Source organism: Artibeus jamaicensis, unplaced genomic scaffold (assembly GCF_021234435.1).
Source record: "Artibeus jamaicensis isolate MK-2021 breed Jamaican fruit bat unplaced genomic scaffold, CSHL_Jam_final contig_1015, whole genome shotgun sequence".
Lineage (NCBI taxonomy): Eukaryota > Metazoa > Chordata > Mammalia > Chiroptera > Phyllostomidae > Artibeus > Artibeus jamaicensis.
The window spans coordinates 18,666,225-18,693,558 of NW_026521194.1; the positions used below are offsets into that span (position 1 = coordinate 18,666,225).

Genomic DNA, 27,334 nt, shown 5'->3' on the forward strand with positions numbered 1-27,334 from the left:
AAGACTGGGTCAAAGTTCTGGGAAATCGGTCAAAGCCTCCCCTTTCATTTTACAGTCCATCTTCATCATAAAAGCTGTTCCTTCACACACTTTGGAAATTCCAGGAGGCAAAAGGAAAGCAGAACAAATCTATGATATTGATTTTCTACTATACATCGACTAGAGTTCAAATTTAAAGTGAGAAATTATAGTTCCTGGGGGAGAAGAAACCTATCAATGGGAGGAACTAATACCAAAAGCCCCAGAATTAGGGTTTTTACTGTTCACTGGTGATTTTGTCTGCAATCAGAGTTGCCGCCATTATTTCTGGGTGATGTGCCTCTAGCTCTCTCATTCTTGGGTTTTAAATTATATAATATTTTAAGAATTCTTTTGTTGGTGAGTGAGGCGCTGCTTTTAAGTCATTCTCTGCTGAGACAGTTCTACTTTGATTCTCGGAGCTCTATGGATTTTTCAGATACTAAAACGCTTAGAGGAGTAAATGGCAGCTGAGATTAAAGCACAAAACACAAAGATAACAGCAGAGCTGTTTTCTTTTATACCTTCCACTCTCTTATATTTTTAAGTTTGTAGTATAAATTTTTAAAAAGTTATGGAATTCAAATAATTACTTTTTTATTTTTCAAAGAAAATATGTATGCATATAAACCAAGCGTGGAAAAGGAGGGAAGAATCAGATGATGGTTCTTCAGGACAGTTTATCACCTGGAAATGGAGACTGGGGTGACTGACTGTCCTCATTTCCTTAAAATTGAGGAGCTTCTTTAGACGAGAAATTTTTCAGGGCTTAGCCAGGGATAAGGTGGTCACCCTCATGCAGACCCAAGGGCACTCTGAGTTTGAACACAGGGAATGGCAAAGGTAGATTAAAGATAATAAATAAATAAATAATAATACAAGAGTATACTGTGTCATGTACTCACAACTGTAAACCCACTTCCGCCTACCTCTGTATGGTTAAAAGCCAAATTTTTCATTTTGCTGGTAGTTAAAATTTCAATTTTTGGCAAATTAAATATTCCCAGTTTGGGCCATTGCCCTTCATTCAGTGCCATTTCACCTCATGAAACTGATTTTTCAGATAATCAACCCTTTTGTATTTTAACCTATGGACACATCCCCCCTCTAATCACTTCCAGCCAATGGCTAAGTAGTTGATGGCCATACTGACGATTTATACACATATTGCAAGGGCATGAAAAGTATGCTTTTTCAAGGGAGAGCAAAACTTCCGTTCAAGAAGCCAGTTACACAGCTGAGTTTAGATATGAAGACATCTCACTATTCAGTTTTTTCGCCAATACACTACCAGTGCTTCAACCTTCCCAGTATTTATGAGATTCAGGGACCCTCTGGTTATATAAAAGGAGCTCAGTAAATTTTATGTCACTTTAATATTAGAATATTTGTGGCCCACCAGATTTCAAAAAGTTACAGGTAACACAAGAACCCACAGTCTTGTTCATTGTGGGTATCTCCAAACTGGGCTCTGGGACTGCCCCTGATTAGCAATCTATCCATGTCTGTTAAATGAATGAAGACATCAGGGGAAAAAAAGTAAAAAAACTGGTTTATGCTTATCACAACATCCTTTATGCTTTTTACAGACTTAGCAGTTTCTTGCCCAATAGTATGAAATGCATTATTTCAGAAAAGATTGGGGATGTTCAGCTCAATCTAGAAAAACAACTTGGAAAGAGATGTCAAAAGTCCACTTACTTAAAAAGGGCCTAAAGTATATATTTTTGGGGGGTTGGGGAGGCAGGGAGTAATTGGAGGGGATGCATCTGAATTCTAATGGCACTTATGGTTACGGCCTTACCATTTAGCTAACTGCAAATCCTGCTTTCATTGCTGATACTTTCGTATTAATGGGTCATCTTAATTAGATAGTAAGTTTAAGTGAAGGGTTCATATCATATGTTCTTTCTTGGTTTCCCCAGAGTAGCATTTAATAGATATTCGAGTAAGAACTGATCCACATTTTTTCCCCTATCATTTTAGATGGATATTTATCCTTCCTAGTTTTAAAGTACTTTAGGGAGGTCAATTCCACAACCTGTTCAGAAACCTCATTCCAGTGCTTAACAACCATTTTCTTTTTTATATCTAACCTCATTTTTTTCCCTGATAGTGATTTTGTCCCATTTTCTCTAACACTGTCCTCAGTGGGGATGGGTAACAGCTGGTTACTATTACCAGTTAACACATCCTTCAACCTTTTTGTCAAGCAGAAATTAATAAAAAATAACTCCCAATGCAGTTTACCCTCTTATTTTTAAATATATTTTATTGATTATGCCATTATAGTTGTTCTATTCCCCCCTTCATTCCCCTCCACCCTGCACATCCCCTCCCCCACCATTCCTCCCCTTTAGTTTATGACCACGTGTCTCAAGTTCTTTAGATTCTATATTTCCCCTACTATTCTTGCCCTCCCCCTATCTATTTTCTACCTACTGTCTATGCTACTTATTTTCTGTACCTTTTCCCCCCTTCTCCTCCTCCCACCCCCCCATTGCTAACCCTCCATGTGATCTTCATTTCTATGGTTCTGCTCCTGATTAGCTGTCCTCTTAGTTTGCTTTTGTTTTTGGTGTGGTTGGTAATAATTGTGAGTTTGCTGTCCTTTCACTGTTCATATCTTTTATCTTCTTTTTCTTAGGTAAGTCCCTTTAACATTTCATATAATAAGGGCTTGGTGATGATGAACTCCTGAATTGGATCTTATCTGAGAAGCACTTTATCTGCCCTTCCATTCTAAATGAAAGCTTTGCTGGATAGAGCAATCTTGGATGTAGGTCTTTGGATTTCATGACTTGGAATACTTCTTTCCAGCCCCTTCTTGCCTATAAGGTCTCTTTTCAGAAATCTGCTGACAGTCTGATGGGAACTCCTTTGTAGGTGACTGTCCCCTTAGCTCTTGCTGCTTCTAGGATTCTCTCCTTCATTTTAATCTTGGCTAATGTAATGATGATGTGCCTTGGTGTGTTCCTTCTTGGGTCCAACTTCTTTGGGACTCTCTGAGCTTCCTGGATTTCCTGGAAGTCTATTGCCTTTGCCAGATTGGGGAAATTCTCCTTTATTATTTGTTCAAATAAGTTTTCCACTTGTTGCTCTTCCTCTTCCTCTTCTGGTACCCCTATAATTCGGATGTTGGAACATTTAAAGATGTCCTGAAGGTTCCTAAGCTTCTCTTAATTTTTTTAAATTCTTGTTTCTTTATCCTTTTCTGTTTGGTCATTTTTTTTTCCTTCTGGTCCACTTCCTTGGTTTGAGTCCCAGTTTCCTTTCCATCACTCTTGGTTTCCTGTGCATTTCCCTTCATTTCAATTAGTTTAGACTTCATTTGTTCCTCTAATTTGTGACAAAAATCAACCAGTTCTGTGAGCATCCTGATCACCAGTGTTTTGAACTGTGTATCTGAAAGTTTGGCAATTTCTTGTTTGCTTAGATTTATAGGCTCTGGGGCTCTGAGGTGTTCTTGAGCCATTTTTTGATCTGTTCATGCTTGTTACATATGAGGAGTGGAGCCTTAGATGTTCACCACGGCGGGGCCACCTAGGTCACTGGTTTGTGATGCTGTATGTGGGGGCGGGGTCAGAGAGGGACAGTGGCGGTCCCCTCTGCCACATCCCACAGCTGGGTCCATCTCACTGCTCGCTCCTTCACCAGTTTATCAGTTTGGCTGAAGGGTTCGTTGTTGTCAGACTTCCATATAGTTCAATGTTCTGTGGTTTGGCTGCGTTTTTGTTGCTAAAGCTTTATTGTTTTTAAACTTGGTACAGTGTTTCCACCTATGCCTCCATCTTGGCGAAAGTCTACCCTCTTTATTTTTGAAACACTTCCACTGTTTTCATTATTTTTAATACTGTTATCTAAAATGACTAAAGGGTATAACACTTTAATATCCAAATAAGTCTACTCAAATTAGTACGCCATCTAAGTCAGTCAGTCAATAGCAAAAGCTTATTAAGGGCCAACACTAAGAAAAGCATTGTGAGGGTGTCCCTTGCCTTAAAGGATAAAGCCCCACTAAGGATAGGAGACAGACATGTAAAACCCACACTAAACACCAAGTTGGCCTATTGGAGACACTAAATGAGAAGACAAGAACTAGAAGAGTTTTCATGAGAAAGACAGGAATGAAGGTCAAAGGAGTCATGAAGCACATGAGGCTTATGACGGGTTTCAGAAGCCTAGAAACACTCAAAGCTAGGGAAGGTAGGAGAGAGAGGAGGGGAGAGGAGGGGAGAGGAAGGGAGGGGAGAGGAGGGAAGGAGAGAGGAGGGAAGTCATCCTCAGAGAGAGAGGGTGCAGTCTTAGGGCTTCACAAAGTGTGATACTGGTGATACTGGTCAGTATGCAGAAAGCAATGGCAAAATAAACAAAAAATGATAGACAAATAAATTGGGATAAACATATAGAGGTTATGAAATGGCCAAACTAAGTAATTTGAATTTGGCTGCATCAGAATTATTAGAGATTCTCAGGCCCCACCCTGAACCTACCAAATTAGAATCTCAGATGATAAGGTCCAGTGATCTCTAATTTGAACAAGCTCTGCAGATGACTCTGAAGTACAGTTGGCTTTTGGAGAACTACTAGGTAATTGGGAATTATCCTAGCTTCTGGAGCTGAATACTATTAATAACATATTTTAAGAACATGCTGTGTGCATTTTCATATATAATCTCATTTGCTCTCAAACCAACTTTATTAGGTAGATGCTATTATCATTCCAGTTTCACAGAAGAGGAAACTGAAGCACTGAATAGTCAAGTAGTTGCTAAAGAACTGACAGCTAGAAACAAATAGAGCTGGGATTTGAACCCAAGGAGAAAGATTCCAAAGGACCTGCTCTTCGCCAATGTACTATATTGCATTTTAGTGTAGAAGGTGTTCATTAGATGTCTGATAACAATGAATGACTGATTGGCAGCTATGCTTAGAATGAACTGGAATGAAGAGAGGGGAAAAGGAGAAAAATCAGTTATGAGCCTACTGAAACAATCTAGTAATAAAAAAGAATGACCACAATTAGAGTGTGGGGTTGGAAATGGAGAAAAGGCCCAGATGTAAGAGAGAGCACTTTCCAAGTACTAACTGGATTGCTGTGGGGATGGGAGAAAGGGGGCTCCCAGATGTCATGGGATTCCTGGCAGTGCCTCAGACAGAGTTAGGGAAGTTGGGGTGAGCTGGTGACTCAGATGGGTGGGTGATGACTTGGACTGTAGACATGCTGAAGCTGGGGGTGAGGCAGGGCCACTGGGCAGAAGTGATCAGCAGTTCGCTGGAGAAGCAAAGCTGGATTGTCTCCCAAATCCTGGTGGACCTTATTCAGCACAGTTGAGATAACAGTCCTAGATGGGCAATCAAATGATATTTGTATATCTCTTATCCATTTTTTAATTTGTGTCCCTTCTGTATCTGTCTACAATTATTTTGGAAAGTCTCTTTCTCATTCTATGAGGAAAACAGTTACAGTTATTATGCCGAAAACTCAAGTCTTGTCCCTTAACTATGAAGCATCTCATGTTATTAAATTGCTATTTTATATGTTGGCTTAGGACAAGAAATCCAATGAATGTTGAAAATAAAGAAGTGTGGGTTCTACAGGGTCTGTGAAAGTATACGGAATTACGCCTGGTGTTAATACACCATCAGATGCTAATACAACAGTAGCGATGACCAAGGTGGGTCTCCATATTACATCAGTCTGAAGACTGTTTCACTTCTAGACTGGCTGTTTCACTTTTAAATGTCTCATTGCTTCATCATCCACAAAGTAAAACTACTATTTGCTACATTCAACTCCCGTGCATCCTAAAGAGGGATGTTAGTAAATCACATTGAAGTTCTCAGATAAAAGGTGCTAAACAAAGAACTGATTCCATTTTTCCCCTCAAGCAAATTATTAAATCTATACATGCCATTATCTAATAGTATTAAGTAAACATCCTACAAGGGTATGACATTGTGCTAGACGTGGTAAAAAAGCAAATTAGGCAAATACAGCCCCAAATAGGAAGTTATGGGTATTTACATATATGAATAAAGCTGTTATTAGTATGTTTTATTAGTTACTTAAAATAAGTATGCAAATAGGTCCATTAGAAAATCTTTTGCATTTTATAAACCCAGCATCTTAAATGATTAGATTTCACCCCAAATGCCAATTACGTTTACTTAGTAATCTGTATCTTCCACTTTAACACCTGTGAAAGCCCTTTTTAGCATATCAATTTTTCTAAAAGTTGAGCCAATTTTTTTTCAGTGGACTTGTGATCCGTTAACAAATCTAAACCTCATTATCTGAAAAAGTAATGAGATAAAGGGCTCTATTCTTTTTCAGTATTCTTTCATAATTCACATTAACATTAATGGGAGTTGTGCACACATATTAAGAGGAGAAAAGAACCTTAATTAAACCAATAAGGCTTTTGGCTGATACTGTATGTGATCATTTTTACTGTGTTATGTATGAGAAAATCCTCTTGCTTTGAATAGCCATAAACAGAGCTACGAGTAATCAAGATCACGTAGGGTAGGAAGGGAAGGCGATGGAGAGCAATCTGATTTGAAAATGATTTTGAAAATAAGCTACTCATCCACTTTTACACTAATTAACTCCATCTATGCCCCTCATCCATCTATGAACACATTAAAAAACAGAACCAATAAACAAACATTTGCAGATATGCTTGACAGCTGAAAAAGATTATTAAGAAGTACAAGTTGCCAGTTGTAAAAATAGTCACAGGGATATAAACTATAGCATAGGGAATACTGTCAATAATATTGTAATAACTATGTGTGGTGTCAGATGGGTACTAGAGCTATTGGTGTGAGCCCTTTGTAATGCAGACAAATGTCCAATCGCCCTGTTGTATACCTAAAACTAATATAATATTGTATGTCAACTGTAACTGAAAAATTTACTTAAATGTTAAACACAGAGTTACCACATGACCCAGAATTTCCCAAGCCATATGTATGTCCCGCTGTCCCAAGATATATGCCCAAGAGAAATAAAAATATGTATCTATCCAAAAACTTGTAAAAGACTGTTTATAGCAGCATTATTCATAATAGTCAAAAAGTGGAAATATGGCTAAATGTCCATCAGCTGATGAATGGATAAACAAAATGTGGTATGTACATACAGTGGGATATTATTTAGCAATAAAAGTTAACTATTGAAATGCACTACAAAATAGGTAGACCTTAAAACATTATGCTAGGTGAAAGAAACCAGTCACAAAGGACCACACATTGTATAATTTCTTTTCTATGAAATGTCCAGAATGGGCAGATCCACAAAGACAGACTGCAGCTGGGTGTTTGCCTAAGGCAGGGCCGTGGGGGTGGAGGGTAAGTGGAAATAAGGAGTGAACTCTAATGGATACAATGCTTCATTTTGGAGTAACAAAAATATTCTAAGTTAATTGTGGTGATTGTTGTACAACTCTGTGAATACCAGGTCTGTCTAGAAGGTATTCAGCCGTATAATATGAAAAATAGAGACATTTAGTGAATATGATACAAGATACAAGAAATACTGTACATAGGACAATGATGCCTCAGTCCCCTTCAAAGTAGGCACTTTGGGACCTCCCAATCACTGCCCTGTTATATTTTCCTGAATTTCATCAATGTCAACAGATAGAAATCTCTTCCATTTTGAAGGCGATTTAGTTTTGGCAAAAGCCAGAAGTCACAGGGCACCAAATCTGGGCTGTAGGGGGGCTGAGTCACCTGAGTGATTTGATGTTTCATCAAACAACTCTGTACTAGACATGATCCTTGACTGGACACGTTGTCATGATGAAGCTGCCAATCACCAGCTGCCCATAGCTGTGCGTTCTGAAATTATTTGGGTGCAAATAGTTTCCATAGAGGAATGTTCCAGCTTAATGCAAAATTTGATGCAGATTTGTTGCTCTACTTGCTCAGTCATTTTGAATGTAATGGCCACAAAATACCCATGCTCACTCAACAGCATCTACCACTCTGAGTGACTAGTACAGTGAAGTTTTCATTGTTCACGCATGTTCATTCCAGTCTACTCTCTCTGGCTGTCAGGTTACATCATTGTCTCACCTACCATTCTTGTCATATTAAGATTGGCTGGACTTTTTCCAGACAGACCTCGTATACTAAAAACCATTGAGTTCTACACTACAAATCAGTGAATAGGAGGTATGTAAATTCAACCTCAATACAACTGTTATTTTAGAAAGTAGATATGTGAACCTAGCTGTTTTCTTCTGAGACAATCATTAAAGAGATTTGCAAAATGTAAAAAAAATGAATGAAGTCAGACACCAGACATCCTCTGCACACTGGGCCCGCAAGCAGCCCATTTGTTTTTGCACTCCACCCATCAGAGGAGTAGCCCATCTGTCTCTGGGTCTCCTTCTATTAAGAAATAAACGTCAAAGAAAAACCTAGAGTGTTTGATCCAATGTAATCTACGCTTTTCTGCACATCTATCTCCATCTTTTGTATCGCGTGCTCCATTCCCATGGGCAGTCTCAGTCACTCTTTTATGCTCTCCTGTTTACAATTTATTCACATCAGGGTGCTAATTGTTCTCGCTGGTGCTTCGTTGCAAAGGAACAAAAGCTGGGGTGTATAATACAGACATATATAAATACTAGCAGCTATCACACCACTGGGTTTAATGGAAGTCAGCGTCAGTGTGTTCTGCTCTGTGCTTTGCAGTTCTATTATGGGCTCAATGCCACTGGTCATACCTTGTAGCATTTTAAGCCCAAGCCTGTGATAGTAACAATGAAAACAAAAGAGGGCCATGATTCTGGCAATTTGAACGAAAAATTTAAATTGCCAGGACACTTAGCTCAAGGGAAAATTGGCAAATTAACAAAATGAACAACCAAAGTATTAGTGGCTCATATTGTGAAAGAGAATATAATGAAGATGAACTGTGAGGTAAGAAAATTCAGTTACCAAAGAGACCAAAAACGAAGGTAGCAAAATTCTGACTTTTTTTCAGTTCCTGTTTCTTTTCCTCTACAATCATAGAAAGCCATGGAGAGAAGGATAGGTGGCTATACTCATAGTAGGCTTTGCCATGCAAATTTATTATTATTATTACTATTACTATTATTATTATTATTATTTTGCCAAAGCCATATATTTTACTCAGGCTCAATATATGCATCCATTTCCCCCTGATTTGTAAGGTTCTCTGTATTCAAGGTACGAGTATTTCTATATGCAGCTTGAGGCTGAACTAAGAACCTTGACCTACTTTGGCTTTCCTTTCTCATTGGAAATTCCATGTTTCAGACTGGCCTCTACTTCCTGAGGCAAAGCACCTTAACTCTAGCCTGTTGTTGGCCTTTTGACTTTGGGGAAATGACTGGTAAAATTTCATTGGCCTGGCTATACGAGAGAGCCTACCCTTCACACCCACAAAGTTGAAGGGACCCCCCAGGCACGTTACATCCACTGTCTAGAAGGAGGTAATGACAGGCAAAACCGCATTACATTTATTGTACACAAGACCTGTAACAGCTGTTATGGGATGAAGGTAAAGAGGAGAAGTGTATGACAGATGTCATGCTCCCTGGCGATATAAGTATTCAGTCTCTATCTAACCTAATTTAAAAATTGAGTCAGAATGCATCTTTATGGGGAATGTATGATAAGGCAACTTCCAAGGCAGCCCAGTGAAATAATTAGGAGCTGTGCATTAAGAATATCAAGTCCAAAACTCATCCATATACTCTGTTCTCAAAGACTTGAATAAAAAAAAGGGGGGGAAACAACCCTGTTTCTCTATTTGAGTCCATGTTCATCTGTATTCAGCACCACCAAGAGATAAGATAACCTTCAAAATAGTTCACAGTTACATTTAGAAAGGGGTGAGGCAAAGCTTATAAAGTATAAATGATTGAATGATTTTACCTATGTCATTACTTAGTGTAGTTTATGAAGCAAAATTGTCCAGGGTAAAGAAAAAGTAGTGTGCACATTTGAAATACAAAGTAGAGATTAGAGGAGGAAGAAAAAATCAAAAGAGAAATTCGGTGGGCTTGAAGTCACAGGCACTATGTGATGGCTGGCTGTCTGGGGTGGGGGTGGGGGGCAGTCCGAGCGGTCAGGCTGCCAAGCCAGGCACTATAGTGCAGTAGCTTTGTTTAAGTGAATTGTTGTTTACATGACAACTTGAAGAGAATGTGTTATTATCCCCAATTTACTGATGAGTAGAGTGAGACTCAAAGGGATTAATGAAGGTCTGGAGATTCAAGTATTCAGAGCCTGGAAGGGACAGATAATTTAACTATGTTGCATATTAATTGGGTGGCGGTGAAGTTTGTGTTGCTTGTGGTTGTGGAAGAGCAGTGTGTGTGTGTGTGTGTGTGTGTGCGCGTGTGCACGCCCATGCACAGGAGAGCTCTTTTTTGAACAACTCATGGCAAACTGCCATTTTACAGAGTTGTCCGATACACAGTATATTTTGGCATAGAGCAAATGAACATAGAGATGCTTTAGATTAGCAAAACTTAGAAATAAGAAGTTGGTGTCTCTAGATTTTTAAAAAATACCTCTGTCATTAGGGTTTGTGCTTTAGATTTTCCTGTGCAGACACTGAACCAGCGTACCCTTGGGTACACCTACACTAGCTGAGTGAAGAGTAACAATACAGGATATTCGACTGATAGCCGAGGAGGAATAGAGTTGTTACACACAGCAGCAACCCAAGTTCACCGTTGAGATTCAAGACCACATTTCTTTAGAATGTTTACTTCAGGTATAATAGGGCTTTGTATACTAAAGGAGACACAATTTGGCTTAGCTTTTTGTGATAGCTTTATGTGAAGTTGGTTTAAAAATAACCTTCCCATATTCATAGGCTGCAAAATTTTTTTTTTGAAAAAGCAAGCATAACGTGATTTGGCATTAGTCCCACCGTGTGCGAAGTTCTGATAACATAGCTGCTAAAAATTCAGAGTAGCCTGGGCAGAGGCATGCTCTATTACCTGTGGAGACAGTTACCAAGGGTGAGATGGCACCATCCCTTCCAACTTCTTACCTTCTTAATAGCACCCGCGACAACTGGAAAAATCTCAATTATTTTGAGTTAGTTGTTTATTCTCTCTCCCTCACTGGAATGTGAGTTCCACAAAGCCACTGCCTGGATGTCTTGCTTGGCACAGAATAAAATGACTGGTAATTTCCGTGAGTTGACAAGGTGCTGCTTTGTCCCAGAGGTATACTAGGCAAATGGCTTGCTACCTCCTGAGAAAGTCATTGTTACAATAATTTACATGGTTATGCAACCTTGTACTTGTTTTTGCTTTAAACTCAAGAAATCCAAAAGTCTCATTTTTTCTGCCTTCCTTAAGACAAAAAATATATCATAAAATCAGAAACTTCATTGCTGTATGCCCCGGGTCTAGAATAACGCCTGATGCAAAGTGTGCCTTTAATAGAATTGAATAAAGGAAGCATAATTATTATTGTGTTTGGCAAAGAGTAGGCATTCAATGTATGTTATTAATCAAATAAGTTAAGGCAAACCAATGTTAAAAACAGAGGTGGAGTTTCTGTTGGCAGGCTTTACACTTTGTTCTTTGTTAATCCACTAGAAAGGAGTTTACTGGGCACGATTCCTCTGAGTACAAAAATCACACAAAGACATACAGAAAAAGGTAGGTGATCAACAACATCAAGATTTTCCATTCAGGGTCCAAAGCCAGCAGACAACTGAGGAGAATACAGCAGCTATAGAAGCTATGGATTTTAAACACAAATCTATGAAAGAATTCAGTTTAAAGAATACAAGGATAAACAAGGTTATTAAACAAGTGAGAAATCAGGGACCGATTTCTGGAGTTTTCACTCTAGACAGGGCAAGCTTTTGTTAGCGGAAGGACATTTCTGTTCTGTCCTTAGGAGGTATCTAAGACCCCAGTGAGGTGGCCAAAGACTGAGGACCATGGGCATGACTGTTGAGGGTTTGAGCTTCATTCACTGTTGGGTGACCAAGAGCCACAGGAGGTCTTTCCACTGCAGGGCAGTGCCACACCGAGTCCAAGGCCTAAAGGAATCCCAGCACATCTCGGAGAAATTTAAGCAGCTCGATCCCCTAACGTTCTCTCTCCCTCAACAGCAGGCAAACAGAATACAGGAAAACTACCAAGGGCAGTAGGTTCTAGAGCTGCACACTTTTCCATAATAAGTTCTGGCCTGTATAAAAGCCATAGTTGAACCTGCAAGGAATCATTCTGAAATCAGCAAAGAATAAGCATCCTGGAACCAGACGAAACACACAAATATATGGTTTAATGAGATCCCAGGTAATTTTTTCAAAAGTACCAATAGTACGTTAAATTACCTAATGCGTTAAAGTGTACTACTGACTTCTTATCCTCAACAGGAATGGATCAGCTACTATCAGGAAAGCACATGGCACTTAGCTTTTTACAAGCATACCACGGTCAGCACAGTCACACTGCCACTGGGCAAGGCTCAGTGAGGAGGAGAAAGAAGAATCCCAGTCCTCGCTCACGGCCTTGGCCAGGTGCCATGGTACAAGCATACAACCTGTATGAAAGCCCCAGGTTCAGGAAAGGGTCTGTCCATTTCAGGGAAATGCAGAGAATGGAAAAAATAATACATATTTAAACTACACATCTAACTCCTGGAGAAGCTTAAAGCAATCAATCTTTTTTAAATAAGAAAGAAACTAAGTCAATAGCATCTGAGCAACAGATGAGAATTAAAGCAGTCTGTTGGCTGATGGTAACAGCTTTTGTGTTCTTTGTTGTTGGAAATGTGCACATCGCAGAAGCTCCAATATGCTCACCAACTCAGATGCAAGAGGCTATGGAAAACACTTGCTATTTTTACACCAGAGATACAATCAGACAGCACCTTTCAGATCTTAGTTCTGCTAAAACAGTGGAAGGGAACAAACCCTGAGCTGCTGGATGTCTGACGGCTCTAGGAGGCCCTGTGGTTTCTACCGAAGGAAAACAGAGTGTGTATTTAACAACAGAAAAGCCAGCTCTGTGTTATGGGCAGTGGGCTACGAACCCGTGAATCAAATAATCTGAAATAAAATGTAAAATTAAGGCTTAATTGAGTGATATTCTAGGAAATGGGAAGCTCTAACATTTTTTTATATCTATAGGCTAGTTAAACCTTTCTAGTTTTTTTTAGATTTTGAAGAGGATTTTTCCTTGTAAATTACATTACTAAGACATTATAGAAGTAGTTATAATTATGATATAATTGTATTAGTTTTCTACTGATGCTGTAAAAAATACCACCACCTCAGTGGCTTCAACAATAAAAATGGGCTGAAATGAAGGGGTTGGCAGGCGTGTGTTCCCTTCCAGAGGCTCTCCAGAAAGAACCCGCGCCCTTGACCCATCCTCCTTCTAGAGGATGCCCACGATCCCTGGCTCATGACGTCTTCTCTCAGTCTCAAAGCCAGCAAATATAGACATGTATATAGCATTTCTCGCTACCTTTCTTCCATAGTCACATCTTCCTTTCTTACCTTTAAGGTCCCCCCTTGTGATTACATTGGGCCCTCTGGGGAAAATTCAGGACAATCACCTCATCTATGGTCAGCTGATCAGCAACCTTAATTTTCTTTTGTGACGCAACATAACATATGCACAGGTGCCGGGGACTGAACACATGTATCTTTAGGCAATCATTATTCTGCTTACCACAATAATTAACATTAACGGAATGTTTATTACTTTCCAGTCACTATTCTAAACACATTATATGTAAATAAACAAATAAAATCTTCATAATAATGGTAGATTCTATCGTGATTCCTATTTTTCAGGTGAGAAGACTAAGGCACAAAGAGATTAAATAACTTCCTCAACGTTACTTAGGAAGCAGAAGAGCCAGAGCTGTAGAAGGGCCATGCTTGATGCTGCCCTGGAGAATTCTGAAGATGCCAGGCTGGCTGGGGCATCCCTGAGGCAGCAGAAGGAGAAAAGGAGCAGTGGGCATGGGCTGTAATTCTGTCATTTGGAGGCACACGAGATCACAATTCTAGTGAGCCAAGCAGATGCTCTAGAAGGAAGTCAGGTTACAGCCATCTTGAACTAAAGTCTAGTAGCCAAGGTAAGGGGACTCCAGAGCTATACCATCAGAGATCAGAAGGTTCCAGGAAGTCAGTGAGGAAATGAAACTCCTACACCAGCAACTGGCGCAATAAGGAGCCCCCTGCAAAGTCCATAGTAGTGGCCCATAAAAAGTCACCCAACAGCCCAGTAACACCAGATATAACCGGTTAAACTCTGTTTTAATACTGCCCTTCCCTTCCCCCTGGTTGCAGAGACTGAGAAACAGGAGAAGGTACGATCCCGACCCCAAACCGCAGGTTGTGTTCTGACCGGACCCCGATGAGCCATGCCTAGTGAGCGGAGGGACGGCACATGAAGTCTCATCTCTCACCCCCTCTGCATCAGGAGGGCAGGTATGCCAGCCCCTCTCTGAAAGTGGAGAAGGTGAGGCTCAGGGAAGCTATGTGTGCGAAGCCCAGTAGCTGCGGTGCGGAGGGTTGCGAATTCAGACCAGGGCCATCTGGCTCCAGACCCAGCGACACCTCCACTGGACCACAGAGCCTTTGTCAGTGACGGCTAATGCACCCGCAGGTCTGGCCATACACACACCTAGAATCATGGGGGTGGGGCAGAGGCATGCTTCATGTACACAATTTAGGACTCACATTTAATTTACCCACACAACGCTTAGGTACCGAAGGCTCTAGAAACTGCCCGTGTCTCTACCAAGCACTGGCTTTTCTTGGACGATAGATACATAACAGCTTCCACCATGAGTTTCAGAGCCACCCAAGAAGTCTCATTCGGCCTCTGCAGAAAAGGAGCAAGCACGTTCTTTAAGTTTTTATGCACTTAGCCGAAGAGAAACGAAAGCTTGCATTTTTTTTTTGAGTGCACATGAATGATTTTACCAGAAGAAACAAACAAAGAAATAAACAATGAAACCAGCTTAGCCTTTCAAAGCAAGCCCATACCTCAGCATGGCACCAAATCCCTTCCTCTTTATTTTCCTTTCTGGATCTTCATTTTCCTCTTTCTGCTTTTTCTCCTTGACTTTCAATTTGCCCTTTTCCTTCTTCTTCTCCTTCTCTTTTGGTTTTTTGACTTTTCTGGCTTTATTTTCCACATCTTCTAGCTCGGAGTTCCCCTGAGGGGCGGAGTCGCAATTCAGAGCTCCGTGGCCGGAGTGCGAGCTCTTGTCCGACAGTCCATCTGTACAGAGAAATAAAGCAATACTCGTGGTCAGGGGCACTTATGTTTGTATATCAAGGAAAGTTCAAGGTAAAATATAGAAGGAACAACAGTACTCTGGAGTTCTACTCTTCCACGTGGCTACTTGAGCACTTTGAAGAGTCCACTGCCTAAATCTGGTAACTTCAAGCAAGATTTGGTGTGGGGAATGGGAGCCGACTGGTTGCCTAGCTAGTAGCCTGAAAGGTTTGATACATAGTACAACAGTAATCTCTCCAAAAGCTGGCTTGTTAACCTTGATCAGCTCAGACAAGTGCGCATGCTGGGTGGGAAACACACGGCGTGAGTTATTTCCAGGAGAGGTTTCTGAGTACAAAAATAACCCAACCGCTTCCACCCAATTAATGCAGTCAGTCCTCGGGTTGATGCTGCTTCTAATGACTCCAATAAGAATGTCAAGAAACGCATACTTAGTGCTCCCACCCCGAGGGTAAATGACAGTTGGTCCTTGTAGGAAAGTGAAAGAGAACATTTCTTTAGCGTTTGCACTGTAAAATAAATTGCGTATTGCCTTATCCAATTCCATGTTCGTTAAGCCAAAGGGCAAAACATATCAGGGAAATGAATTACTTTTAATATCAAAAATATAATTGGGATCCTTAAATCATTTTTCTCCGTAGTTAAGTGCACATTCTTGCCTGTGATTCGTGGATAATAACGAGATGAAGAAACCATTTAAGGAAGCATGTTGCCCTACCAGCTTCTAATTCTTCGGGTCCATCGTAAGATTTGTCAATGGCTGCTCTGAAGCTTTCGTTGCAGCCGCGGCCACGGACCATGTGCAGCCGGGGTCTGTGGAAGGGAAGCTCGTTCTTTCGGACCTCGGCGACCGCAGTCTGCAGGCTCTCCAAGGAACTGGACTTCTTCAAACCCAGAGTTGGCCCGAAATCTTTGCTTGGAGATTCTGGAACAGAAAGGGAAAAATGTCACCTTTTCCCCATTGAGGCAGCGTGGTGTCTGGGAAGGGTCTGCTGTTCCAAAAACATTTCTGACTGGGCAGCTTACACAGAGGGGTGCTAAGTGGGGGGCAGTTGAGGATAAACCCAAGCTTTGCCACTTTCTGTGATTTGGAGCAAGTGGTTTGGCTTCTTTGAGCCTTAGTTTCCTTTTGTATAAAGTTGCAGTAAGATTTAAAATTAAAATTATATCATATATATAAATAAATATGTATGTGTGTGTATATATATGCATAAGCACACACACACATGAAAGTTCACAGCAGTTTACAGAGCCTACGTGTGTATATGACATGCACATATGCACACACACTCCCCCCCACAGAGCCTCATATAAGTGCTTTTCTCCCAGTGCCCCCCTCAAGCACCCCAGACATTGTAGCTTATGCTATTTCCATCACTGTTTTTATCATTATTAAGAACCATACTATGCACAGAAATCAAAGAACATTGATGTGATTTCAACTTTTGTGATTAAAAACTTTACCTCACTTTGGTGGCTACTCATGTACAGCTAATGTAATTTATTTAGTCAATAGATAAATAAAGCAAAGCAGGAAAGAAAACAACTTTTCTGTGTCAATGCTTATCAGTACAAATTATTTCTCATTGGGTATCTACAAAAGGGGCAACTTTTATACGACGTAATATTTCAAAAAGATAAAAGCCAAACCTAAATAAGTTTTAATTGTTTGTGTTCTGACACATAGTGTTTTTCACCTGGAGTGTTTGTCTTCTTCCCCTGTCTCTACCCTCTTTCACCCAGGCCTTGGCCTTGACCTTGACCTCCATTCCCACCCACAGCCAGGCTCCCAGTTGTCCGTAACAGGATTAAGCTATATAAATACCAGCAGCACAGGCTTACTTTAAAGATGGAAGGGATCCTATCAGGGCTCTTTCCCACCACGGCCAAAGCTCACAACCCTCTCCAGTTAGGAAGGAGATTAGTATTATGGAGCAGCTACACTTGCATTACTGGAATGAAATTACTTTGCAGTTTTTCCGTAGATACACACTGAGTGCATGTTAAGGGGTAAGTATGTAAGAACCTACACTCCAATGCCTAGCATACAGAAGGGCTCACTACACAGCATTGTTTTTTTTAACTATGATTGCTGTTTTTGCTCTGCTGCTGCCCTCACTGTTAACACTCCCACTAATTGCCCAGCACAGTACTAGGTAATACGAAGAGTACGAAAGAAGTGTGACAAAGATGAAGTGCCTCTATAAACACACATAACATTCAGTAACAATATACACTTTTTAATGTTCTGTATATATTAAGAATAGTCAAAATAATGACAATAACGTTGACAGCTGACAATGCTTAGTCCTAAGTGTTTTTTTTTTAAAGATTTTATGTATTGACAGAGAGGGGGAAGGGAGGGAGCATGAGGGAGAGAAACATCACTGTGTGGTCGCCTTTTTATGTGCCCCCAACCAGGGACCCAGCCTGTAACCCAGGTCTGTGTCCTGACTGGGAATCAAACCCGTGACCCTTTGGTATGCAGGCCAGCACTCAATTCACTGAGCCACACTACCCAGGGCCTCAATGTTTTACTTATATTAACTTACCAAAACCCTTACAGTTATGCTACTGCACTACTGTTAGTCCCAGATGAGAAAACTGAGGCACAGAGCAGTGAAATACCTGGTCCAAAATGACACCCTTTGTAAGTGTCGGAACTGGGAACTGTCCGGAGACAGGCACCTTTTCTGCTCCATGCTGCCTCAAGTGGCACACCCTGCCTCTGCTCTCCACTTGATATGATCAAGGTACTTAAGTGAGATCACAGGTTGCTCATCTCTAAAACAAGAGTGTTAGTTTAGATTAGCCCTGACCCTAGTCAAGCAGGCGAACCGCAAAGACTGGATTTTTGTTTACAGTTTAATCCTTAACTTACACAGGACACAATTTAGCCCTTTGAACAATACGCACGATGGCGATACACACCGCCTTTTAGAGAGTGACTGTGTATGTCCCGTAAACACGACAGAGATGTGACTAAGCCAAAACAAAATTACAAGAAATCTCAGGGACATATTTCAGTACCACTTGCAAGTCATAAATATAGAGGATACATTTAAATCCAGGAAGGGAGATCTTTCTTCTATTCCCAGGAAGGATAATAAGTGGAGGAAACAGAGATCAGGTAAGATCATTTCTGACAAGCAAACAAAAAGCAACACAGAGGCTTGGGGCCCTGAAGCAACAGTAAGAGCTTTGGAGTTTACAGAAAATATTTTATACCGTCAAGCCCTAGGGAGGTCTGGTATGAAGTTTGGTGAAAACATGAAGATGAAAAGTATCTGAGAAAGCCTCATTCTTCTGTCCACAATAGTAACCATCTTTTATTTATTAATTGCCATCCAGGAGATTATATTAGAAACCAAACTGTAAGTATTCGCATCAACCTTCAGCAATGAATTCCAGGGAACATGAAAGTGAATAAATCATCCAAGATATAAGGCATGTTATCTAAAAGGAGCTCCTCTGAAGCTTAGCAAGAAGTTATATCTGAGAACGAACAAATACAGTGTTAGTCATTCTAAGCAAACTGGATTTTGCAGGATTAATAGAGCCAGCAAGGAATTCACTTTGCATACAGAGAAGTCACAAATTAGAAGCATCGGCTGATGTTCACCAAAATAACAACCTAGCTCCCTTGGATGTAATGAATAGTACCTAGTAAAACTAAAAGCAAAAAGGGCGGCTGAGTCCTAGGTGGTAATGTGGACTCGGGGTTTTCAGGCTTGAAGAAAATGTTTGCATTTATTCCTGGGGAGTAAACAGGATGAGGCAGTGGGAGAGTGACGGAGGGTAGAGAGAAGAACCCAAAGTCTTTGCAAATGCTTACAGGTGCACCACCCTAACAGAACTGAATCTCCAACTGAATGGGGGCTCTGCCATGGACCTTGACCAGGGCTCACATTTCCTTTATGTGTCAGAAGGCTTCTGACCAAAGGTCAGGGTTACTGGGAGGGATTGTTATGTCAACTGATGGGCATCGGCACTAAATGCCAACAGAACACTTGGAATAAACCATCAAGCATGCAAAGATTTTACGATGTACAGTAAATTGTCACACCTGATCCTTCTTTTCTATTCCGATTCATACCAATTCTAGCTTGGGTTCACATTGCACTGGGAATTCTGTAGCTTTCAAAATGCAAATATTCACTGTCTATTTTTAGCCTATTTACCCAAGCCATATTTTTTTCAAGGCTCCCACTAAAAGTAAAGGTCTCTTTGAAGGGATAATAAAAAAACAAGTAATTAATCAAAATCAAAACCTCGGTCATTCTATGCCATTGAAGTCATCCTAAAATACAATCACTCCTCACGTTTTCATCTGTAGCTGATATGATCCTGGCTGCGGCTGAGTTTAAGTAATTGTCTGAGAGGGAGATCTATGAATACCACGTGTTATCAGTCACAGGGTGGACTTTGTCCAAATTTGAGCATTTTCTTGTCCCACTTTGAGCTGCTGCAGAGCTACTCTGAGTATGACTGTTCAATGATTTCCAGGCCAGCTTAGGTTACTGCAAATGCCAAGGAACAAATCTTCTTCCAACATTCAGTAATGAGACTTTATTTTTTAACTTATGACTTCTATGTCAGTGACTGTATTCTCTCAGATCCTGATAAACTTATCTTGCCATCAGAAAAATGAACTTGACATACACAAGCTTCTCACCATCAGTGATAAAATGGTTCTCAAGGGTGCTAGAAGAGGGATCTCATGTGTTAAAAATTATTCTGAAGGTGGTATAATAAAAATATTCTTCAAGTTCCAGGTGCCAAATATTCCCTTAAAATAAAGGCCTCATAAAGAAATACCATTGTAGTCATTTTAAAAAAGATGTTACAACACTTTCAAAGATTCTTTTATTCTCAAATCAAAGGAATTGTCTTGACTTGGTCCCAGAAGCCTTCCTTACACAGAGTACAGGGAAATGTCACGGTCATGTCTTGTGGCCCCACCAGTCCTCAAACACATTCAGCACTTCATGCCATGCAGGGAAACACAGTGTTATGAAGAGAATTAAAGATTTAAAGGAGTCGCACCACTAATTCCCCCATGGGCATAAAAAATGTGAACAGAGGGGAATACAGGGCTACTGTGTAGGTGGAGAGGGGCCACCTACATAAAAAAGATTCTTTTTTAAAAATTGTTGTTCAAGTACAGTTGTCTCCAAAACAGATTCTTAAGACACCAAAACACCATTGTACCAGCCGCCGAGCTAGAAAGTCCATTTTGCAGCTGGTGACACAGACAGTCCTTCCAGGATGACCCAGAGGGTGTGAGCCTCAGTTTCTCAGACCCGGCTGGGATTCCTGCCCGGGCCTTCGGGCTGAGAACTGCTGTCCATTCCCTATGAGCAGGTGATTGGGGTAACAGAGAAAAGAGTCCACAGAGTGGTTAATAGTGAGCTCTTACAAAGAGAGGCTGTGGAAAATCCCAACATGCCTCGCTCTGCTACTTAGTAAGTTATTAAACACTCTGAGTCTCAGTTCTTTAATCTGTAAAGAGGGTAAGGTGAGGACAGAAGAGCGCCTGGTGCATAGTATGTACTCATAAGACAGTGCTGATAATTATTATTCCTGCTATCTCTAACCCTTAGAATAAGTGAAGGCCCAGCACGATGCATGGCTGCAATCTACCACTGCATTCTTAAATACAACCATTTCTTTTGCAAAAAGCTGGAAAAGGCTTCATACAGAAATACTACCCTTTTTCTTTTAATTTAAAAGTTGACCTGAGTTTTTTTGCAAATAACTCCTTACACTTTTTTTTGAAATAAGGTGTATATATATAACCACCTGTTCATCAGCTACAGAGGCCATTCGTGGGAAGATGAATAACAGGGCCTCGGCTGCTCTCTCCTGCAGGCTACAGCCGTTTAATTAGTCGGGGATTTCATTGGCAATGTCTGAACTTCCCGTTCGAGCACTCAAACCCACATTAAAAGGATGCCTTAATCCAGGAGACCAGTAATTGGATCTTCCATTATTGATGAAATTGCTTCCAATACATTTCTTATTAAAACATAAGAAAGTATTTTAAGGAATGTATGCACTATTAGATACATGGACAGTTTTTCTTCCAGCTCAAGTTTAGTAATGAACAAATATTTATGACAAGCTAACAAGAAATAATGGATGTGTTAATCTGCACATTTCAATAACATCCACGGTCCTCAAAGCACTTAGGGAAGGTTAATTAAGCTAGAGCCCCTCCCTCTAAAACAAAGGGACTGTGCCCTGCTGTAAACTGGGGATCAAAATGATTATAATGCTGCCCAGGATCACAGCATGGAACTTGAAAAGGCCAGGAATTTGTCAAGAGAGCTTTCATGATCACTTTGGCCTTTCTGTATCATGAGCAATGAACTTGGGCAAATAGAATAGAAAGAAATGCTTTACTTGCTTCATGGGGAATTGAGATGTGAAATTAATAGCCTTAAAAACTCTTTGAATAAAAAATTATTATAAATTCCAAGTAGCAGGTCACAAAGTCCTTTTATTTTTCAACATATCTCACTTTGTATTTTTATTTTAGATTACACTTACTGAACATTTTGTATATTTAATTTTTTAATAGTTTCCCTAGAGGCAAAATGTCTTATGTGCTTTAATAGATATCATTGCAAATCCATTAGCCTAGAACAAAATTCCTCATAAAATCCAAATGTATAATTTCCCAAATTGTGTTATCTGTGCTGTGTCCATAATGGGACTAATTACTTTCTTGCCTATCTCAGTATTCCAAATATTGATCATCATTCCAAGCTTTATCACAGCGCCCCATTTCCTATTCATTACTATCAGGCATAATGTAATCTGGGTTGTATGTTATCTGCTGTCATTTGGGTCTCGGCTCTTTTTCTGGCAATTTCTAAATTCTCCAGGAGCAGAGTTTTTTCTCTTAAATCTTAATAAATCCCAAGGTCTTTTATTATTTCCTGAAATTCATGTCAAAATGTTCAATAATGAACTTCTCATTAAGATTAGTGTATTTGCATAATCTCTCTTCCTCTGTCTTCAAACATTATATGTTTAAAAGTGAAAATATCTAGAGAAAATGGGGCAAGACGAGGTGAACAAATACAACTAATGCTTTGATTGTGTGTGTGGTCATAGCCCTCTAGGGGATATTTTAAATCTTTGCCAAGAGTTGCTATACACTTTCATTTTCTTTACTAAAGACTCCTTTTATAAACTGAAAGTTTATATGGCATATTTTGACTTCTTCCCTGGACTCAAACTATGTTCAATAAAATTAAAAAATAACAAATTTATTACACTAAAAATATTTTTGTAACACTTTCTTTTATTCTCTCTTTTATAGATAAGAAATATGGCTCAATTTCACGGGTAAATTATTTTTTAAAAAATACATAAACGTATCTCTAGGTAGATTCTGTTAAGGCAAATGAAGAACTCAGACAAATTCATTTCCAGTAGACTGGTTTGTTTTAATCTTTTGTTTTTCCTCTACCTGCCTTCTTAGGAAAACTCTACTAGATTAAAAACAGACAAATATAAAACCACTCAAAATTGGCATTCCAGACAATAATGAATTAAAAAATTAAATAAACAGCATTGGTCTCTGAAGGGAAATATGGGCTACTTAAACATAACAAAACACCTCACTACTTTTATTGTTTAACTGTAAATAAAGACTCATTTTGAGAGCCAAACAAACTAAGGTGGCAAGCTTTTCCATCTATGAAGTAAGGTCAAGAAGATGGATACATGCCACCTACCACGTTCTTCGTCGTCTTGCCAAACTTTGCATCCTCCACACAGAGACATAAGCACGTATTTGTTGTAGAAATATATGAAAGGCGAAAGCAGAGGGTAGTCAGAGCACGTGGCTGCCCCTCGGCTCCAGTGCTGTGAGGGCAAGTGAAGTTTTCCCTGGAGACACACACCCCACAATTGCATCACTTCCTCAAAGCCTACACACGGCTTCCTGTTCTTTGATAATACAACCCTTAGGCTCTTTTGGGCCACTTTCAAGGGTTTAATAATTTCTACCCTCCCTGCAACTATTCATGCATCTTGTCCATGTGCTGGTCTTTCTTTTGATAATAGTCATTCCTTTCTCTCAACTTCTCTCTTTGTAGCATCGACCTTTTCTGCCATTCCTCCCCCCTATATGCACTTGAAGCCATCTTGTTTCTATGCATGGCCAAGAACACCTTTATTTATCTTCCAGCTCCTCCCTGAATATCTTGGTAACAGGCGTTTCACTGTGAACAGAGACTATTTCAGTGATACCACCCCTTTCCTTTTTACTATTTACTTTTTGTATGACTTGCTTCACATTTTTCTTCTGCTTTCAGTTGTTAAATGGTTTATGTATTATGTGAGTTGCATATTACAATATTCTCAAAATAAAGTATAATATAAAGAACTGTAATAAATTTCTTAGAAAACCATTAGCATAGCTGAAAGGTCAAACTGATTTCTTGGGTGGTATCCACATGAAGATATTTTTACACAGTGTATAAACTGAGTGTCTGTATTTTTTAGGATCAAACATTATTTTGCATCTTTTGCTTTACTACTTTATCTCCATTTTATGGCTGACTGTACTAAAAACAACTGCAAATTCTCAGTTACTGAGTTATTTACAGAACAGAGATAAAGTGAGGTTTTTCAGTTTCATGTTAATATAAATAATGATCTCTTTATACATACACTTTAGGCAAGATTTCAATCTAATGTATGATAAGCCAAAATCAAGTCAGCTATCGTTGAATGTTTACTGAGTATTTTTTATTGCTCAGAACTGTGAGTGGTCCTAAGAGAAATAGAAGACAAATGTAATTAGTAACTAACATTCCCTTGCTGTTTTATAATTTACAAAGTTCTTTCCTGTACAAATGAGATCACACCATACACAATTGATCTTTCCCAAATTCGCTTGTACATTCATGTCCAGAGAGAGCTACAAAGGCAGAGAAGGAGGGAGGAGGAGCAGGATAGAATAAGTTAAGCAATGAGAGCAATTTTACTCGCCATTTCACTCAATCAGAGTGTGTTCTAGGGTGAGCGTGTGTCTGGGAAAGCAGGAGTTTGGAGAAATGAACTGTTTTCCACGAGTCTTTGCTTTTAAAAAAAAATACCTGGATAATCTCTTATTATTTATCATTGAGATATCATTGACACAAAATAGTGTGTAAGTTTAAGGTATACGATGTGATGATTTGATACATCTCTATATTGTGAAATCATTACCATAATAAGGTTAGTTACCACCTCCATTACCTCACATAATTGTGTGTGTGTGCATGTGTCTGTGGTGAAAACATTTAGGATCTACTCTCTTACCACCGTTCAAGTAGGTAACACAGTATTGTTACTATGTACCATGTTGTACATTAAAACTTACTCATCTTATAACTGTGACCGACATCTCCCCACTACCCACATCTCTCAGCTCCTGGCAAGCACCATTCTATTCTGGGAGTTCATTTTCCTTTGATACTACATATAAGCGAGATCATTCTGTATTTGTCTTTCTCTGTCTGACATATTTCACTTAGGATAATGTTCTCCAGATCCTGGCCTGTTGTCACAACTGTTGGGATTTTCATCTATTTAGTCAGGGTTTATCACATTTTCTTTACCCATTTGTCCACCAATGGACACCTGGTAGTTTCTATGCCTTGGTTATTGTGAGTAAGGGTGTGATAAACATGAAAATACAGATATCTTTTCAAAATCGTGATTTCACTTCCTTTGGGTATCTATCCATAAGTGGAATTGCTGGATCACACGGTAGTTCTATTTTTTTTTAATATTTTATTTATTTATCTTTAGAGGGGAAGGGAAGGAGAGAGGGAGAGAAACATCAATGTACGGTTGCCTTTCGTGCGTCCCCTGCTGGGAACTGGCCTGCAGGGAACTGGTCTGCAACCCAGGCATGTGCCCTGACTGGGAATCGAACTGCGATTGTCTGGTTCGCAGGCCCGCGCTCAATCCACTGAGCTACACCAGCCAGGGCAGTAGTTCTATTTTTAATCTTTTGAGGAACCTCCACACTGTTCTCCCCAGTGGCCGCACCAATTACCATTCCCACCAACAGTGTGTGAGGTTTCCCTTTTCTCCACATCCTAATCAACGCTTGTTAACTCTTGTGTTTTTTACATATATAACAATCCTTCAAATAGGTGTGAGTAATGGTCTCGGCTTCATGGTCATGCTGTCAGCATTTCATCACAGGCACGTGAATCTCCTGTTTCAAAATTTAAATCTTTCCTGCGTCCCCACCCTTAATCACAAGCCTATCAGTTAATCTGATGCTTGAATTAAGATAAAGCTATCTTGTGAAAATAATTTTGTATTCTCTACTTTAAGGTGCACTTAGGGGATTTCAAACTGTATTTTGTGATTCCCCACCCCCTGGGGCCTTGAGCCATGTTCCCGAGAGGCAGTACTTTAGTGCAATACTGTATCTTACATAAATCTCAGCACCATCACTGGTCTGCACTCTCTTCCAATTCCTCTCTCAAATGCCCCGAATTTACACACACACACAATGTTGGCCTGTTGACTTGGCAAAGCTACACAGGAGTGACGTGAGGCTTTCTGGTCTGGACAATCCTGAGCTAAGGTTCTCCCCGATTCCTTTGATGCCTCAGAAATAAAAGATGAGGCATCTATTTTCCTCCAGAATCCCATAATCCATGAGCGAATCCCAGATGAGCACACATGAAGTGACAACACCAGAGAATGAGGAGCAGTCCCCTGACATTTGTGACGTGTCCTCTGAGGGCAGTAAGCTCCCCAAGTTTTAGAAAATAGAAATGCGTGACTCCTAACTTTCTCTGGAGTTGTATTTCCCACGAGCTCCATGTTATCTCTTTACTCCACTGATTAACTGTCTCTTCAGCACCCACTAGTAATTTAATCTTTAAAGCAACACCTCTTACAAGCACAGGTCCTAGAATCAAACTATTTGGGGCCATTTCCCAGGCCCATCCCTGCCCTGTGTTAACTTCTTTCTTTTTTTTTTTTTTAAGAATTTTATTTATTTATCTTTAGAGGGGAAGAGAAGGAGAGAAATATCAATGTATGGTTGCCTCTCATGCGTCCCCTGCTGGGAACTGGCCTGCAACTCAGGCATGTGCCCTGACTGGGAATCAAACTGTGATCTTTGGTTCGCAGGCCCACACTCAATCCACTGAGCTACACCACCAGAGCTGTGTTAACTTACTTCTTTGTGCCTCAGTTTCTTCATCTGTCACACAGATGATAATAGCATTTCCCCACAGAACTGTTTAGAAGACTATCTCATATAGAGTTTAAATGTGGTACCTGACACACAGTAAGTATTCATTAAATATTGGTTTGTACCATATGTCTTCTATTATGAGCAATGTTCATACTCATTACAAGGATTCTCCGCAACCAAGAGAATGCCAGGAGGGTTTGTTTCCACATTTACACATAATGGGCCTGAGTCATCATTAGCTTTGAACGTTCACCTTGTATTCAAAACTTCCACTTTAAAAAATTTTGTTTAACACTTCATCACTTTTCAAATGATCTTTTATGCCTTTACTTCTTTCAACAGCCCCAAAAGCTTACTCGTTACAGAGGCATTTTCTGTAAAGACACCAAGTGTTAAAAATCACTTGATAAAAATAAACCATGTCTGGGGCAGCAAGTAAAGAGCTGGTTAGTTTCTTTCACAGTCACATGACTCTCCTCCCTGAGACAAGCAGGTGACACCATCAACAAGATGACAAACCAGACAAGGTCGCAGACTTTCAGGGTCATTGGCCGACAGGCATCTCTGTGAATAATAGCACTGAGAATGCTGACTTGTAGCACGGTGCAAGGCTGCCTTCGTTTTGACCTGTGGTCGGCCAGAGAAAAGAAAGCACACTGCACCCGAGTCCCTGCATGAAGGTTTCATGAATGAGGCAGGACTCGTCCTTGAAGACGGACTGAGCCCAGGCAGGAAAAGTGGAAGGTGGACAGTCACTCATAAATGGAGAAAAGCATCACACATGTACTGCGTGGTGGAGGCATTAGGT

General features: G+C 40.0%; 1 protein-coding gene across 3 annotated transcripts in view; it reads right to left on the reverse strand.

Moving 5' to 3' along the window:
• The window catches only part of PARD3B (par-3 family cell polarity regulator beta), a 977,832-nt gene that overhangs the window by 271,066 nt on the left and 679,432 nt on the right, over positions 1 to 27,334 (reverse strand). For all 3 annotated transcript variants that reach the window (XM_037166016.2, XM_037166014.2, XM_037166017.2), the window contains 2 exons: positions 16,018 to 16,224; positions 15,044 to 15,281 (listed from right to left, as the gene is read on the reverse strand). In XM_037166016.2, coding sequence (XP_037021911.2) covers positions 15,044 to 15,281; positions 16,018 to 16,224 — 445 coding nt within the window. The remainder of the gene's footprint in view (positions 1 to 15,043; positions 15,282 to 16,017; positions 16,225 to 27,334) is intronic.